At 42.3% G+C, this 14,498-nt stretch overlaps 2 protein-coding genes across 2 annotated transcripts; both read left to right on the top strand.

The window, feature by feature from the left end:
• The first annotated feature begins 300 nt into the window (after positions 1-300).
• Positions 301-1,910, top strand: rbx2 (RING-box protein 2). Its single transcript, NM_001140739.1, is given in 3 exon segments — positions 301-526; positions 1,019-1,066; positions 1,485-1,910. Coding segments are annotated over 3 exon segments (333 nt in total). The 5' UTR covers positions 301-360; the 3' UTR covers positions 1,604-1,910.
• A 536-nt stretch (positions 1,911-2,446) lies between these two features.
• Positions 2,447-11,540, top strand: LOC106612581 (rhodopsin kinase grk7a). Its single transcript, XM_014213869.2, is given in 5 exon segments — positions 2,447-3,702; positions 3,705-3,949; positions 6,217-6,654; positions 10,472-10,749; positions 10,944-11,540. Coding segments are annotated over 5 exon segments (1,644 nt in total). The 5' UTR covers positions 2,447-3,356; the 3' UTR covers positions 11,281-11,540.
• The last annotated feature ends 2,958 nt before the right edge of the window (positions 11,541-14,498 follow it).

Raw genomic sequence — 14,498 nt, 5'->3', positions numbered from 1 at the left:
AATTAAGTGAACTGCTGGGGAAATCTTCAGGGGATGTAGTATTTAATATTGTATTTCGTTTCTTTAGGGAGACGAGATTATTGGGTAGGATTAGACCTTCACTGTGCACCATAAAGTTGTTTGCCAATCGCCATATAAAATCCCCAGAAGCAGAAGAAAAGAAGACGGGTTTTACACAGTGGGCTACTTTTTAATCTTTGGCTCCGCCATCTGTTCGTTTGGTAGTACTGCAGGTGTGTTATAGCGCACGAGCGCCCCCTGGTTTGTTTGCTCTGCTGGTTAAAAAATCCTAACACCACGGACTAACTAGCTAGCTTCTTTCGTCCATTTTGTTTTGCTGTTAGCTAGTTTATTGCAGAGATGGAAGACGGTGAAGAGCCGGGTTTAGTTCACTCTCACAGCTCTACTTCTGGGTCAAAATCGAGCAGTGACAAGATGTTTTCTCTCAAGAAATGGAATGCTGTTGCAATGTGGAGCTGGGATGTGGAGTGCGATACATGCGCCATTTGTAGGGTCCAAGTTATGGGTAAGTTTGTTTGTGATTTAGCTAGTAAGCCAGCTAACAAGTTACAGCAGTAATGTTACACCCATAGCCAACTCTTGATGCGCATTAAGCTAGCTAACAACAAGCTAAATACAATAGCTTAGTGGTCAGACAGTCACCTAAACTGATTAAGGGATGGATGTTCATCTTCATGGGCAGACAGACTGAGAATGCTTCCTATTTGGAGAGCTTAGTTTGTTAGCTCGTACGTAGTTAGCAAATAGACAACTAATGTTAGCTTGCTAATAAGCTAACGTTAGGAGGTTAACGTTAGAATTCTGAAAACATGGCTCAAGTCATTGCAAGGAATGAAGCTAAATTACCTAGCTAAACTTGCCTGGTAGGACGGAATTGCTAGCCAGCTGTATCAGTCCATGTGTCACAAATCAGGAATGGTCAGCGATAGCTGTGCACCGGTTTAACGTTAAGTAGCTAGTTAGCAAAGTTTCCTTGATATGTACCTTCTTTCCGCAGATGCATGCTTGCGGTGTCAGGCTGAAAATAAACAAGAGGACTGTGTCGGTAAGCCACTTTAAACGTCTTAGCCCAACATGTATATAACACAACAGTATTGTTTTGTGTTATCAGACCAACGGCAGGTATGACCCTGGGTCTGCTCCAGTGTTGGGTGAAACCTGGATACTCATTTTATAGATCCAGAACTTGGCGACAACTCATACTGGTCTCACAGCAGATGTGCATGTGGCAGATATACCTGGGTTCCTAGCCTGGTATATTGGGTTAAAATGTGATAAAGCCAGTGTATCTAAACCTTGGTAAAGCAGAGTTTGTCCTGTGTATGCATTAAGATAAAACATATTGGTTGTGTGTGTACCAATATGCTTTACCATGTATTCTGCTCTTCTGCTGACATGCTGAATTTGAAAATACCATGTAGCACACCATTTCATAGTCTGCTTCTGTCTCCCCTCTTTCACAGTGGTATGGGGAGAGTGCAACCACTCTTTCCACAATTGCTGCATGTCTCTCTGGGTGAAGCAGAACAATCGCTGTCCACTGTGCCAGCAGGACTGGGTCGTGCAAAGAATCGGCAAATGAAGTGCCTCTAACTTCCCCATCCTTCCACTGCAAGTTTGGACAGGAGACCGGACTGAATACTGCAACCTTCTATGTACATTGTGTGTGCATGCTGCTGTCATTCCTTCGATGCTAAGATATAGATTGAATGGCCAATATCCTGGTGAAGACGTCCTTGCCCCGCTCTTTGATGGAAGTGTCGGCAGGTGCAGGGCGATGCTGAAGAACTGAGGATAGGTGCTGCGCTTGGTGTCATGGTTAACTTTTTTGTGTCGTCCAAGATGTTTTTGTGAGAGAAAAAAAGTTAGTTATTAAAATAAGTCTAAGCATAGCTTTGTTATTTCTTTCTTTGGCATTTTAATGTGGTGGTTTATGGTTATAGTTGCATCCCCTCAGAAGTCTGAACTCAGATCATGAGGTGTCTGCCTGCCTTCCTTGCTACCTGTAAGAGCACATTTCATACTTCACCTACTAATCAAGAGAATGATTACAGAATATCTACTATTGTCTCTGCATCATGTGTAGGCTATTGGAGTTTGGATCCATGGTGCTGCAGGGACTGTATTTAGTCAGAGAACTTCCCAGATTGCATAATTGGGGAATGTGGGAATTGAACCCACAACCCTGGTGTTGCAAGTGCCATGCTCTACCAACTGAGCCACAACTGAGTGCAAGATGATGTAAATACAGTCTGAAAACAAGGCTGTAACGTAACAAAATGTAGAAAAAGTCAAGGGGTCTGAATACTTTCCGAAGGCATAAAGTTATAATCCTGCCCGTCTTCTGCTCATCAGCCAAAGCACACCCCTTTTGGCACAACAGAACTTTAAATAGACCCAGCTTACCTACATGTTTTATCAGACTTTCCTACTCCTCATGGTTTTAGGCAACTATACTTGGCACTGATCTTGTCAAAGGGCTATTTTTAGGGCTCACTAAATGCAGCTCTCTTGCTTTTTTAGCTTTGCCCCCAATCCCAGGTCAGGACTGTAGCTCGGCGTAACAACAATCTTTGTGGAAGTCATCCATGACTTCTGCCTAAATCCTGACCTGTGGCCTAACCTTTACTAGACATCTCAGAAAGCAGAATATGAAGATAATGAAAAATGCTTTTCTATTACAAGTCTAATAGAGTCTGTGTAAATGAATGTGTTCTCATAACTGAATAGAAATAGCCTCTAGCTGAAGTCATTATTCTAGGGAGATCTTTCACTACTTCTTGACAGAATTGAATACACAGTAGCGTAGGCCTATGTCTGTTATTAAATCCATTCATCTCCTAAACCAGACATTGTCTTCACAAACTGAATTAATAGTCTCTCATCGCCTCAATGTGTAGCCTTTAACTCTTTGTTTACGTCTTTCTATCCATAATATTATGACAGTAAGGCCAGCACCTCACTACAGTTATGCTGGCATTGTCCCCATCTAAGTTGGTAGCTCGCTAAATATAGACCGACAAAAGCTTCTTAAGTAAGAAGCCACATAAGTTCCTTTCCGTGAGCAGCGCCCATGAATGAGCACACAAACACTTAAGAGAAAATCCCTCGTGCTTTTTAATTCTAGTTGAAGCATTACGTGATTGAGTCAAAGAATGTCTTCTGGTGTGGCGCAGATGTCGGAGCTGCTCAGTCACACCAGGGACCTGGAGAGAATTGGACACACTACAGGGAAAGAACATAGTCTTAGCACCCTCTTCCAGCACCTTAGTAGCCTTAGCTCCCTGCTCAGCCACACGGTGTAGGAGGGACAACCCAACACAGCAGCAGCCAACATGTGTGACATGGGGGGACTGGATAATCTGGTGGCGAACACGGCCTACCTTAAGGGGGGCGACGAAAAGGAGATGAGGAAGAGGCGGCGCAGCCTGTCCCTTCCCAAGCCAGAACAGTGCGTGTCCATCCGCGCCGCAGTGGGGAAAGAATTTGAGATGCTCTGCGAGAGGCAGCCCATAGGGAAGAAGTTCTTCCGGAAGTTCCTCCTGGAGTCCAACCCGCAGTACGTGGCAGCTGCAGAGTTCCTGGATGAGCTAATCGACTGGGATCTGGCGGAAGGCGCTGGCAAAGATAAGTTGAGGACTAACATCATCACAAGTTCTGCAAGGCTGACTCCAAGAGCTTCCTGTCCTACTTGACAGGAGAGGTAGCGGACAAGTGCAAGGCCGTGTCGGACAAGGATTTTGAAGACGTGATGATGGGCAAGGTGAAGGATGCCACACGGGAGTACCTGAAGGAAAAGCCCTTCACAGAGTACCAGACCAGCCCTAACTTTGACAAGTTCCTGCAGTGGAAAGGGTACGAGAAACAGAAAATCACTGATAAGTATTTTCATGAGTTCAGGACCCTTGGAAAGGGAGGCTTTGGAGAGGTAAGTCCACAAAAAGTTTACAGTGCAGCTGCCTAACTGACAACAGTAGTGAAATATTACAGTTCTAAAATGTAAACTTGAACACTGTTTTAAGGGTATGCAACAGTTACAGTGAGAATTGCGATGGTACAAATACTAATGATAAGGGATGATAAAGAAGTCCCTAAAAGGGATAATTGTTTGTACCTCATCTAACGACATACTGCCCAGCTAACACATTTGGTTCCTTGGAAGTTGTGGAAATGTTATGTTTTTGTTTGCAATTGGTTCTGAGAACGAAGCCATAACTTTCCTGACCGGTAAAACAATGTTTTTTAAACGTTCTGAGAACGCAATTTAAAATTTCACCTCTTCTGAGAATGTACATTTTTAGGTTGCAGGGAGCTTCTGAGAATGTTTTACTATGGTTACATGAAAGTTTTCCTGGGAGGTTTTCTTAACATTCTGAGAACATGTTTCAATAATATTATTTGTATTTTATTTATATTTTACACCCTTTTTCTTCCCAGTTTCGTGATATCCAATTGTGTTCGGATTACGATCTTGTCTCATTGCTGCATCTCCCCAAAGGGCTCGGGAGAGGGTAAGGTCGAGTCATGTGTCCTCCGAAACATGACCTGCCAAACCACGCTTCTTAACACCCTTCCGCTTAACCCGGAAGCCAGCTGCACCAATGTGTCGGAGGAAACACCGTTCAACTGACGACCGTAGTCAGCCTGCAGGCCCCCGGGCCGCCACAAGGAGTCGCTAGAGCGTGATGAGCAAAGTACAGTCCCCCCGGCCAAACCCTCCCCTAACCTGGACGCCGCTGGGCCAATTGTGTGCAGCCCTATGGGCCTCCCGGTCACAGTCAATAAGACTTTTAATAACACTGCTAGCTTAGTTTGGATTAACTTTTTCGGTCTCCAAGCACAGATGGAAGCACATGGAAATGCCTTTCCTTAGGCATTAATCATGCAAACACGTTTATTTTTTATTGTGGCACAGCATCAGTGAGATTCTTCTGTTTTCTGTCCATGGAATTAGTCTACTGTGCCACCAGGATAGAGCTAGCATGCCATGTTTTTTTTGAATTCATACAAAGCTGTTTAAATCTATTCAAAGATACCCCATTTCAAAGGAAACAAGCACTCATTAAGTTCAGGTGTTGGACAATTAGTGGGCGCGGGCAACACACCTAAACACACTTAACAAGATAGAGGATAGAGTTTTTTTGATGCTGAGAACGGAATGTATATGTTTTTAAATAACATTCTTATAATGTTCTCTGAATGTTACTAAAGTTATCTTAACGTTCTGAGAATGGAATATATATTTTTAAATAACATTCTTAGAATGTTCTCTGAACATTACTAATATTTTCTTGTGGTTTTTATGGAAAGTTTTCTTAACGTTCTCGGAACAATTTGAGAACTTGACTTTAAATAGAATCATGAGGAATATTGTAGGAAACGTTATGCTGTATTACTGAAACTCCCACAGAAGAACGTTGTTTCTTAACGTTCTCTGAACTATTTGAGAAGCTTCCCAATGTCAAACCAGTTGGAGAACGTTCTTAGAACATTACCAACATTTTAATTAAATGTTGCAATGTTTGAACTTTTAGGAAACATTCTGTTAAAGTAATGAAATACCAAGAAAATATATTTTTTGTCAAGTTCCTTAAAGGTTGACTTTGGGCAAAAATGCTAAAATAACATCTTTAAACTGCATAACTGATCAATGCACCATCCTACCAGGCCATTTAAAGCTTAAAAACAAAATGGAGGAATAAGATATTTGGCTACAGAAATGCTATTTCTTACCAATCTCTACAACTTCCGTCCAAAAACAAATTCTGTGAAATGACCTCAACACATACTGGAGGAGTTCCTGGCAAGCTAAAGTGGCTAGCTTAGCGAACGAACTAGCTACATCGGTCGCTTTGTGCAAAAAAAACAATGACACATCGACAAACCACCAAAGGCACACCCCATTTCTGCTTAAGAAATGTTGCAAGGGCGGAGTTGGATAATTTTTTGTGCCCATAGTCGACCATTAAATGTGCTGAGAATGTTCCAAAGCCAAGCATCAATCCTGCACCATTCCCAGAAAGTTGTGGGAAGGTTGTATGCTAAATAACCATAGGACAACCACACTCTCACCAAGCTCTAAGAAACATGTGGTTCTCAGAATGTTTTGTGCTAGCTGGGTTATGTGATAGCTTGGGGATCTTATCATACATTTATCAGACATATTAGTTTCAGTCCCTCTCTCTCTCTGCATAGGTATGTGCCGTGCAGGTGAAGAACTCAGGGCAGATGTACGCCTGCAAAAAGCTGTGCAAGAAGCGTCTGAAGCAGAAGAATGGTGAAGGCATGGCACTACTGGAAAAGCAGATCCTGGAGAAGGTCAACAGCCTGTTCCTGGTGAATCTGTCCTATGCCTACGACTCTAAGACCCACCTGTGTCTCGTCATGACCCTGATGAATGGTGGCGACCTCCGGTACCACATCTACAACATTGGCGAAAAAGGCCTAGAAATAGACCGCATCAATTACTACATTGCGCAGGTCACCACAGGAATCCTCCACCTGCACGCCATGGATATAGCATACAGAGACATGAAGCCAGAGAACGTGCTACTGGACAGCTTCGGCCAATGTCGACTCTCGGATCTGGGGTTGGCCGTGGAGCTCCCTGGCGAAAAGACCATCAATCAAAAGGTAAGGGCTCTGATAGGCTGAGATGAACTCCTCATCCTTGTTGTTTAATGACTCTACATTAACAACAATGATTGAGTTTTTTTTAGAGTAGGGTGACATGACATGGTATTATTGATAAGGATTTATCCATGGTTAGGGATCTATCCATAACCAGGGTTTTACATTATTACCATCCCACTGGGCATAAACTTGTTGAATCAATGTTGTTTCAACATAATTTGTCAACCTATTGTGATGTGGAATCTACGCATAACATTTACATTTAAGTCATTTAGCAGACGCTCTTATCCAGAGTGACTTACAAATTGGTCGATTCACCTTATGATATCCAGTGGAACAACCACTTTACAAGAGTGCATCAAACATTTTTTAAGGGGGGGGGGGTTACATAAAATACATTAGATTTGAAAAAAGTCATCAACTGTTGTTTTGAGGGTGACATTTCAACCACGGGATTATGCCATCATGGAAACCAAATTTCTACATAGACAAACCATGTATAAAATATGTTGAATTTGTAGCTTTAAAACAACTTCAGATCTTCAACGTTATGTCCACTATCAGAATAAAAACATTAGGCTGGGCAGCACCTCCTACTGGAGACTTGATCTGTCTACAGCTAGGCTTTGGTCTCCCATCCAGGGTTTTAACCAAGCCCAGCTATGATATTTGTCACTGACTTTTACCAATGTACTATCTTGGGAATGACTGTACACTGCCCTTCCTGCATTATGTATGAGGTTCACTCTCAATTAGCAACCTCTGTATACACACACACACACACACACACACACACACACAGACACACACACGCACAAACACACACACACTCAATTAGCAACCTCCGTATTAAGAGAGCTCCACTTAAAAACTAGATAGATTAACTGTTGCTATTGAAGTCATTCCAAAGGGTATATGTTTAACAGAGCAAATTAAATGTGACCATACTTTATTACTCATATCACGAATGATGCTATGTAAGCCTATATAGTATTAGGAAAGTCATCAACAGTCATTGTTTCAATTAAACTCAGAATTCAACTAAAAATAGATAACACAATAGGCCTAGGGTTTCAGGCTCTGGTTGATTTCAAATTGTATGTTATTTAGTGATATTGAATTGTGCTTTGTTGTCAACTTAACCAAATATCACAATTTGAAGGAGATGTATCTTCTGCTTGGATAATTCCATTTTTGCCATTGACTTAGTCTGGCTGTAATTCCAGTTTGGCAAATGAATCATTTACATGTTGGATTCTCAAACAAAAATCTAAGTTAAAGAATAGGACTAAATGAAATCACACTTTATTTAAAGTGCATTTAAAGTTTGATTTGATTTATTCCTAGTCTTTAACTTTGGTTGTTGGTTGATATGGAGATGTGAATCCATACATTCGTAGACAAACTGGAATTAAACTATCCAATAAGAAGATACATCTCTGAAATACAACAAATAGCCTATTAACTTGTTAACAAATAATATGTTGGATTCACGTTTCCAACTCAACCAAAAATAAAAGTTAAAGAACTGGATAAAGCCAGTGTGTAAGAGGTGCGTAACTGGCTGCAGGGAAGTCAGGCGCAGGAGAGCAGAAATGGGTAACAACCGGAGCACTTTAATAAGGCAAAACAAACTGTACCCAGAACAACAAAATACGGGTCGAAATAACCCGTCGCAAACCATTCTAGAGTGCACATACACTTTACAACAAACAATACCACACAGAGACATGGGGGGGAACAGAGTGTGCGGGAAAACAAGACAAAACAAATGGAAAATGAAAAGGTGGAGCGGCGATGGCTAGAAGACCGGTAACGTCGACCGCCGAACGCCGCCCGAACAAGGAGAGGGACCGACTTCGGCGGGAGTCGTGACACAATGGCTCAGATGGAGCTATTCAAGCAGGAACTATCCTTTAAATGTTGATATTTGGTTGCATTGTCAACCAAACACAATTCATTATTACTTTTGGAATACTGTAAATAGCCTAATATTAAGGCTTTCTTACAAGTTAATGTAACATTCAACCTTAAAATGAATAACCTATCCATGGCCACGTTTTGAGGTGACTGTACCTATACATTTCTTCTTATGTAATCATATAGTCTGCATGTTCAAGATATCATGCATATGTGGAGATCTTCACAATCTCAAATGGAATTGATCTCTTGCACCATGTACTTTTGTTATCTCTACTGCAATCCAGGTCATTTGGTTCTGTTATTAGATTAAGCACAGTGATAACACATGAATCTGTTGCATAAAAAAAACGAAATATCTGTCACAACTTCCGCCGGAGTCGGTCCCTCTCCTTGTTCGTTCGGCGGTCGACGTCACCGGCCTTCTAGCCATCACCGATCCACTTTTCATTTTCCATTTGTTTTGTCTTTGGTTTTTACACACCTGGTTTCAATTCCTCCATTTAACTGTTCATTATTTAACCCTCTGGTTTCCCCCATGTTTGTGTGCGTGTTTGTTTTATTGTAAGGCTGTATCTGACGGCTAGTATATTGTTACCGGGTTTTGTATTTACGCCTGTTTATTTCGTGGTACCGGTATTTTTCCAGCACCATAGTATTGTGTTTATACTGGTGTTTTCTTGAATGAAATACCTTGTCCACGCATCTCAGCTCTCCTGCGCCTGACTCCTTTCACCAGTTACCCACAGCCTTGACAATATCTGACATTCTGTTCCCATTTGAACTTTGGTGTGCTTTTAAACGGTTGAAAAGTGCAGTGACATTTGGGTGTCAACTAAAAATTTAAACATTGTTTCTCCATTGGAATTTGGTTGTACTTTCAGGTGGTTGATAGCATAGTGATAACACATTGGAAATTCAACTAACTTTTGCCTGTCTTTTTGAGTGGGTGAATATAGGTTGTAATCTCAATGATCAACATCTCAACCAAAAATTCCCCAGTTATCCACATTGAAATGACGTGGTGTGCCCAGCAGGATGCGACCTGTTCCACGTTAGTTACCGTCCATGACATTGACTTCTCTTTCACCCTCTATGACTCAGGCTCCCTACTGAGCCATAGGAGGGACACTTCTATCTACACTCATACTGTATACAGTCAACTCCTGATTAATGCAATGACATACAAATATCTGAGGAGCCAATAAAAGGGTAGGCCTATATTTTACTTGGAACTGGTCCGTGAACTACAACACACTTCACTCTCATTAACCTGCAGTCACTCACTCACTGTTAGGTGGGAAATTGGCGCCTAAAACAGGCTTGTCCATTGGGATTTGCCTTGACCAGGAGCTCAGTGCATTAGCCCCCAGCCCACTAATCTTAGCATAATTCAGAGGTGGCTGGGATCTGTCTGCGAGGAGAGGCTCAGTCCCACTAGGTATCCACTTAATGGAGAGTGGTGCAGCCCAGGGGGGGCTCAGGTCAGGAGATGGCCAGGATAGAGTGCTTACTGGAGGCTAGTGCAGGGGAAACCTGGTGCAAGCATGTGGTGCTGATGTTACGAAAGAGCTTTAGTAGAATTTAGGGATATAAGGTCCCTGATAAGGGGCATGGTGAGCATAAGGGTAGATTGGCATATGTAAGGGTTGAATCAATTAATCAATCAATCAGAAGTTGTGCTATGCCACAACCAATTTGCCACTGATTAGCTCAACTATGTGAAGTATTGTGCTGTAGTCCACAGTTGATATAACACAGAACATTTTGTTGCTATGGTATGGAACCCTAGAACTAGGCCTAAGCAACCCCTCACTTCTCTTTCTCTGTTTCCTTCTCTGTCATCACACCTCTCTCCTCTCCACTCCTCTCCTCCTCCCGTCCTCCTTCTCCTCAGGCTGGCACAAGTGGCTACATGGCCCCAGAGATCCTGAAGAAAGAGCCTTACCGGATGTCAGTGGACTGGTGGGCACTGGGCTGCAGTATCTACGAGATGGTGTCAGCTCGCCTGCCCTTCAAGGACTATAAGGAGAAGGTGCAGAAGGAGGAGGTGGCACGGCGCACCCTTGAGGATGAATGCAAGTACGAGCACAAGAACTTTGACGAGGGCACCAAAACCATCATCGACCTCTTCCTCAAGAAGAAAATTGATGAGCGTCTGGGATGCAGGACCAAGTAAGAATTGAGCACAGTTTCGGCCCGGAGATATTCCTGAGTACATGGGCGAACCAGGAACAACTCTAGGGCCCTCTAGAGGTTTTTCTGGTCAGGTCACATGTTCAGGAAAAACACCTGGTTCTAGGTATCAGGTCAGGTGGTTTTGGGGGGAATGTATATTTCTCTGACTTCAGTGTGTTTCTCTCATCCAGGAACGAAGACCCAAGGAAGCATGAGTGGTTCAAGAGCATTAACTTCCCTCGACTGGAGGCGGGGCTGATCGACCCACCCTGGGTTCCCAAGCCCAACGTGGTCTACGCCAAAGACACGGGGGACATCAAAGACTTCTCAGAGATCAAGGGCATTGTGTTTGACGACAAAGATGACAAATTCTTCAAGGAATTCAACACGGGGGCGGTGCCCATTGCTTGGCAACAGGAAATGATTGACAGCGGACTTTTTGACGAGCTGAACGACCCCAACAGGAAAGAGTCGGCTGCTGGATTTGACGACGAGGAGAAGAAATCTAAATCCTGCACGCTTTTATAAAAGCCCCTCTATACTATAGTTAGGACTTTTGTAATTTTCAAAGCTATCTCATTAAGAACATTGTGACAATAATCGTATCCACAAAAAAGGTGTGAAGTGGTAGTAAAATCCAGGGCCAGGTCAAGAAACATATTTCCACCACTTCACACCTTTTTTTTGTGGATATCAAATGTATTTATAAAGCCCTTCTTACATCAGCTGATATATCAAAGTGCTGTACAGAAACCCAGCCTAAAACCCCAAACAGCAAGCAATGCAGATGTAGAAACATGGTGGCTAGGAAAAACTCCCTAGAAAGGCCAAAACCAGAGGAACCAGGCTATGAGGGGTGGCCAGTCCTCTTCTGGCTGTGCCAGGTGGAGATTATAACAGAACATGGCCAAGATGTTCAAATGTTCATAAGTGACCAGCATGGTCAAATAATAGTCATCACAGTGAACAGGTCAGGGTTCCATAGCCGCATGCAGAACAGTTGAAACTGGAGCAGCAGCACGGCCAGGTGGTCTGGGGAGAACAAGGAGTCATCATGCCAGGTAGTCATGAGGCATGGTCCTAGGGCTCAGGCCCTCCGAGAGAGAGAGAGAGAGAGAAAGAAAGAAAGAAAGAAAGAAAGAAAGAAAGAAAGAAAGAAAGAAAGAAAGAAAGAAAGAAAGAAAGAAAGAAAGAAAGAAAGAAAGAAAGAAAGAAAGAAAGAAAGAAAGAAAGAGAATTAGAGAGAGCATACTTAAATTCACACAGGACACCGGATAAGACAGGAGAAATACTCCAGATGTAATAGACTGACCCTAGCCCCCGCAGCATAAATACTGGAGGCTGAGACAGGAGGGGTCAGGAGACACTGGCCCCATCCGATGATACCCCTGGACAGGGCCAAACAGGCAGGATATAACCCCACCCACTTTGCCAAAGCACAGGGCCCACACCACTAGAGGGATATCTTCAACCACCAACTTACCATCCTGAGACAAAGTATAGCCCACAAAGATCTCCGCCACGGCACAACCCAAGGGGGGATATGATTCTTCCTGCTCTCCTACATTGCAATTATCATGATAAACCACAGCACTTACGATGATATCAGCAATTGATAAGGTGCTATAGGTCATTTTGCCTATATCATTGGGCAGAGTCAGTGTCTGTGGTATAATCAACAGCAAACAGCTAGACTAGAGCCAGAATGGGGACTGTGCTTTACAGGCACTGTCAGAGTTGCAGTAGCAGGCTTCTACCACAAGGTGTCCTCAGATATCTAGATATGTGGATATTCACAAAACCATCTTCTCTATATTGACCTGTGTGTAACATCTTGCCTTTTTTAAATGCTTATGGTAAGATCACCTGTTACCTTTTTTGTGAGTTGTGGTGTTGTTGGATTTCAATGCTTTGACTCTTAAAACCTTAGAGAGCATTAACTCTCACTCCTTCACAAGTCTATCCCAATGACCAACAAACTCCCAAAACATATTTTAACAAATGTATAAATAAATGGAAAATGGATCTCACTGTGTTCAGTCTTATAAGCTATTTTTAATAGTATTATGTAGGGATTATTTCAAGTGCACTATAACAATGTATATGCTAACTTATTTTCACCCATTAGTTACATATAAAGGCCCAATGCAGATGTTTATATATCAATATGAAATTATTTCTGGGTAACACTTATGTACCTTACTGTAATAGTATTACATTAAAATTGACAAAAATAGCATTTTAGCAAATAACTATTTCTCAGGCAACAATGTTTGCTAGGACTGTCTGGGAGATGTCTGAGAGGGGAAAACTGAAAATTAGCTGTCATTGGCAGAGAGGTTTGGAACTCTCTTTGTTATTGGTGAATTCTTTAATTTATCGCCTGGTGATGTCACCGGGAAAGACAAAACTCCTGCCTTTGCAAACCTGCTAATTAGGTCCTGTGTAGATTTGTATTTTCAACAAGCAACTATCAGGAAATAACATTGATTAAATTGTGTTAGTTTCATCAGCCGTTGTACAATATGACACAAAACACTGGAAAAACATACTTTTGAGTGCACTGGGCCTTTAAGAATCTGTGTGCACCATAATGCACCTTTCTAATTAAGTATGTTAATTGAATTAAGAAACTGAGATGATCATAGAGGATTTCAGTGTCTGTATGGACAGTTTATTATATTCTGTGTATGAGTTGAATGGATCTCACAAGAATGTTAAATCAAAAGCTGGTCCTGTTTTGTGCTTGTGTCTTTGTTACGTTGAGTTTCTCGAAGTGACATTTGATTTGTAATTTTTACAGTGTAAATCTCTATTCCTTTTTTTAAGGGATTGGGGATGCTTGTGGTATGTGTATGCTGAGTGGAAAGGTGATATGTGCAATAGGAAATTGTTGAAAATCAAAGAATATATATATATATTTCTTTGAGAATGTTTTTTAATTTCCCTGTATAATCTGTGTTAAAATCAGTTTAAATTTAACCTCAAGTGCCCCTTTTCTCTGCCTGAATTTCTCCCACTTGATTTGAGAACCAGTATGGTTGTCACAGTATTTTGCCCTAGCGAATTCATCTCCAACCGCCTCAATACTCACAATACAGATATCATCAACCCATGCTAATTACATCTACCTTCCCTCATTCAACACTCAGATCAGATGTCCAGCAGTTTATGTTTACATAACATATTACTGCCAGGGCTCCATTTTTAATCTGATAAATATCCTTTACTAATGGATTGAAACCCAAACTCTGGCCTGTAAGTCTTACATTTTGGCGAAACACAGACACATTTGTGAACAGGTTTTTAATGTGTGGGACATAAACATGTGCGGTGCTAAATCCTGAGAGAGGCGACCTAACAGGACTGAGATGTTCTGTTGGCTGGTGTCTGTTGTGGGATTAGAAGGGGTTTAGATGGAAACCCAAGACACAACCGGAGCCTCATCACACGTAATGGCAGATGAGGGAGTCATCTGTGGACGACTTGTTGACAACATCAACCCGTCGTCAGGTCTCGTGGAACATGTTTTTACCAGGCGCCTACGACCTTCAGCCAATGTTTAGTCCCAGGGTCTTTTAGAGCAAGGAGTGCAACTGTGGCCTTCCAACACGGCCCTACTGCAACCTCAGCCTCCACATGCGCACACTCCTGTCCTACACACACACACACACACACACACACACACACACACACACACACACACACACACACACACACACACACACACACACACACACACACAC

This window comes from Salmo salar, chromosome ssa09 (genome assembly GCF_905237065.1).
Source record: "Salmo salar chromosome ssa09, Ssal_v3.1, whole genome shotgun sequence".
Lineage (NCBI taxonomy): Eukaryota > Metazoa > Chordata > Actinopteri > Salmoniformes > Salmonidae > Salmo > Salmo salar.
The sequence above is the reverse complement of the archived record's forward strand: the minus strand, read 5'-3'. Positions and strand labels throughout refer to the sequence as shown.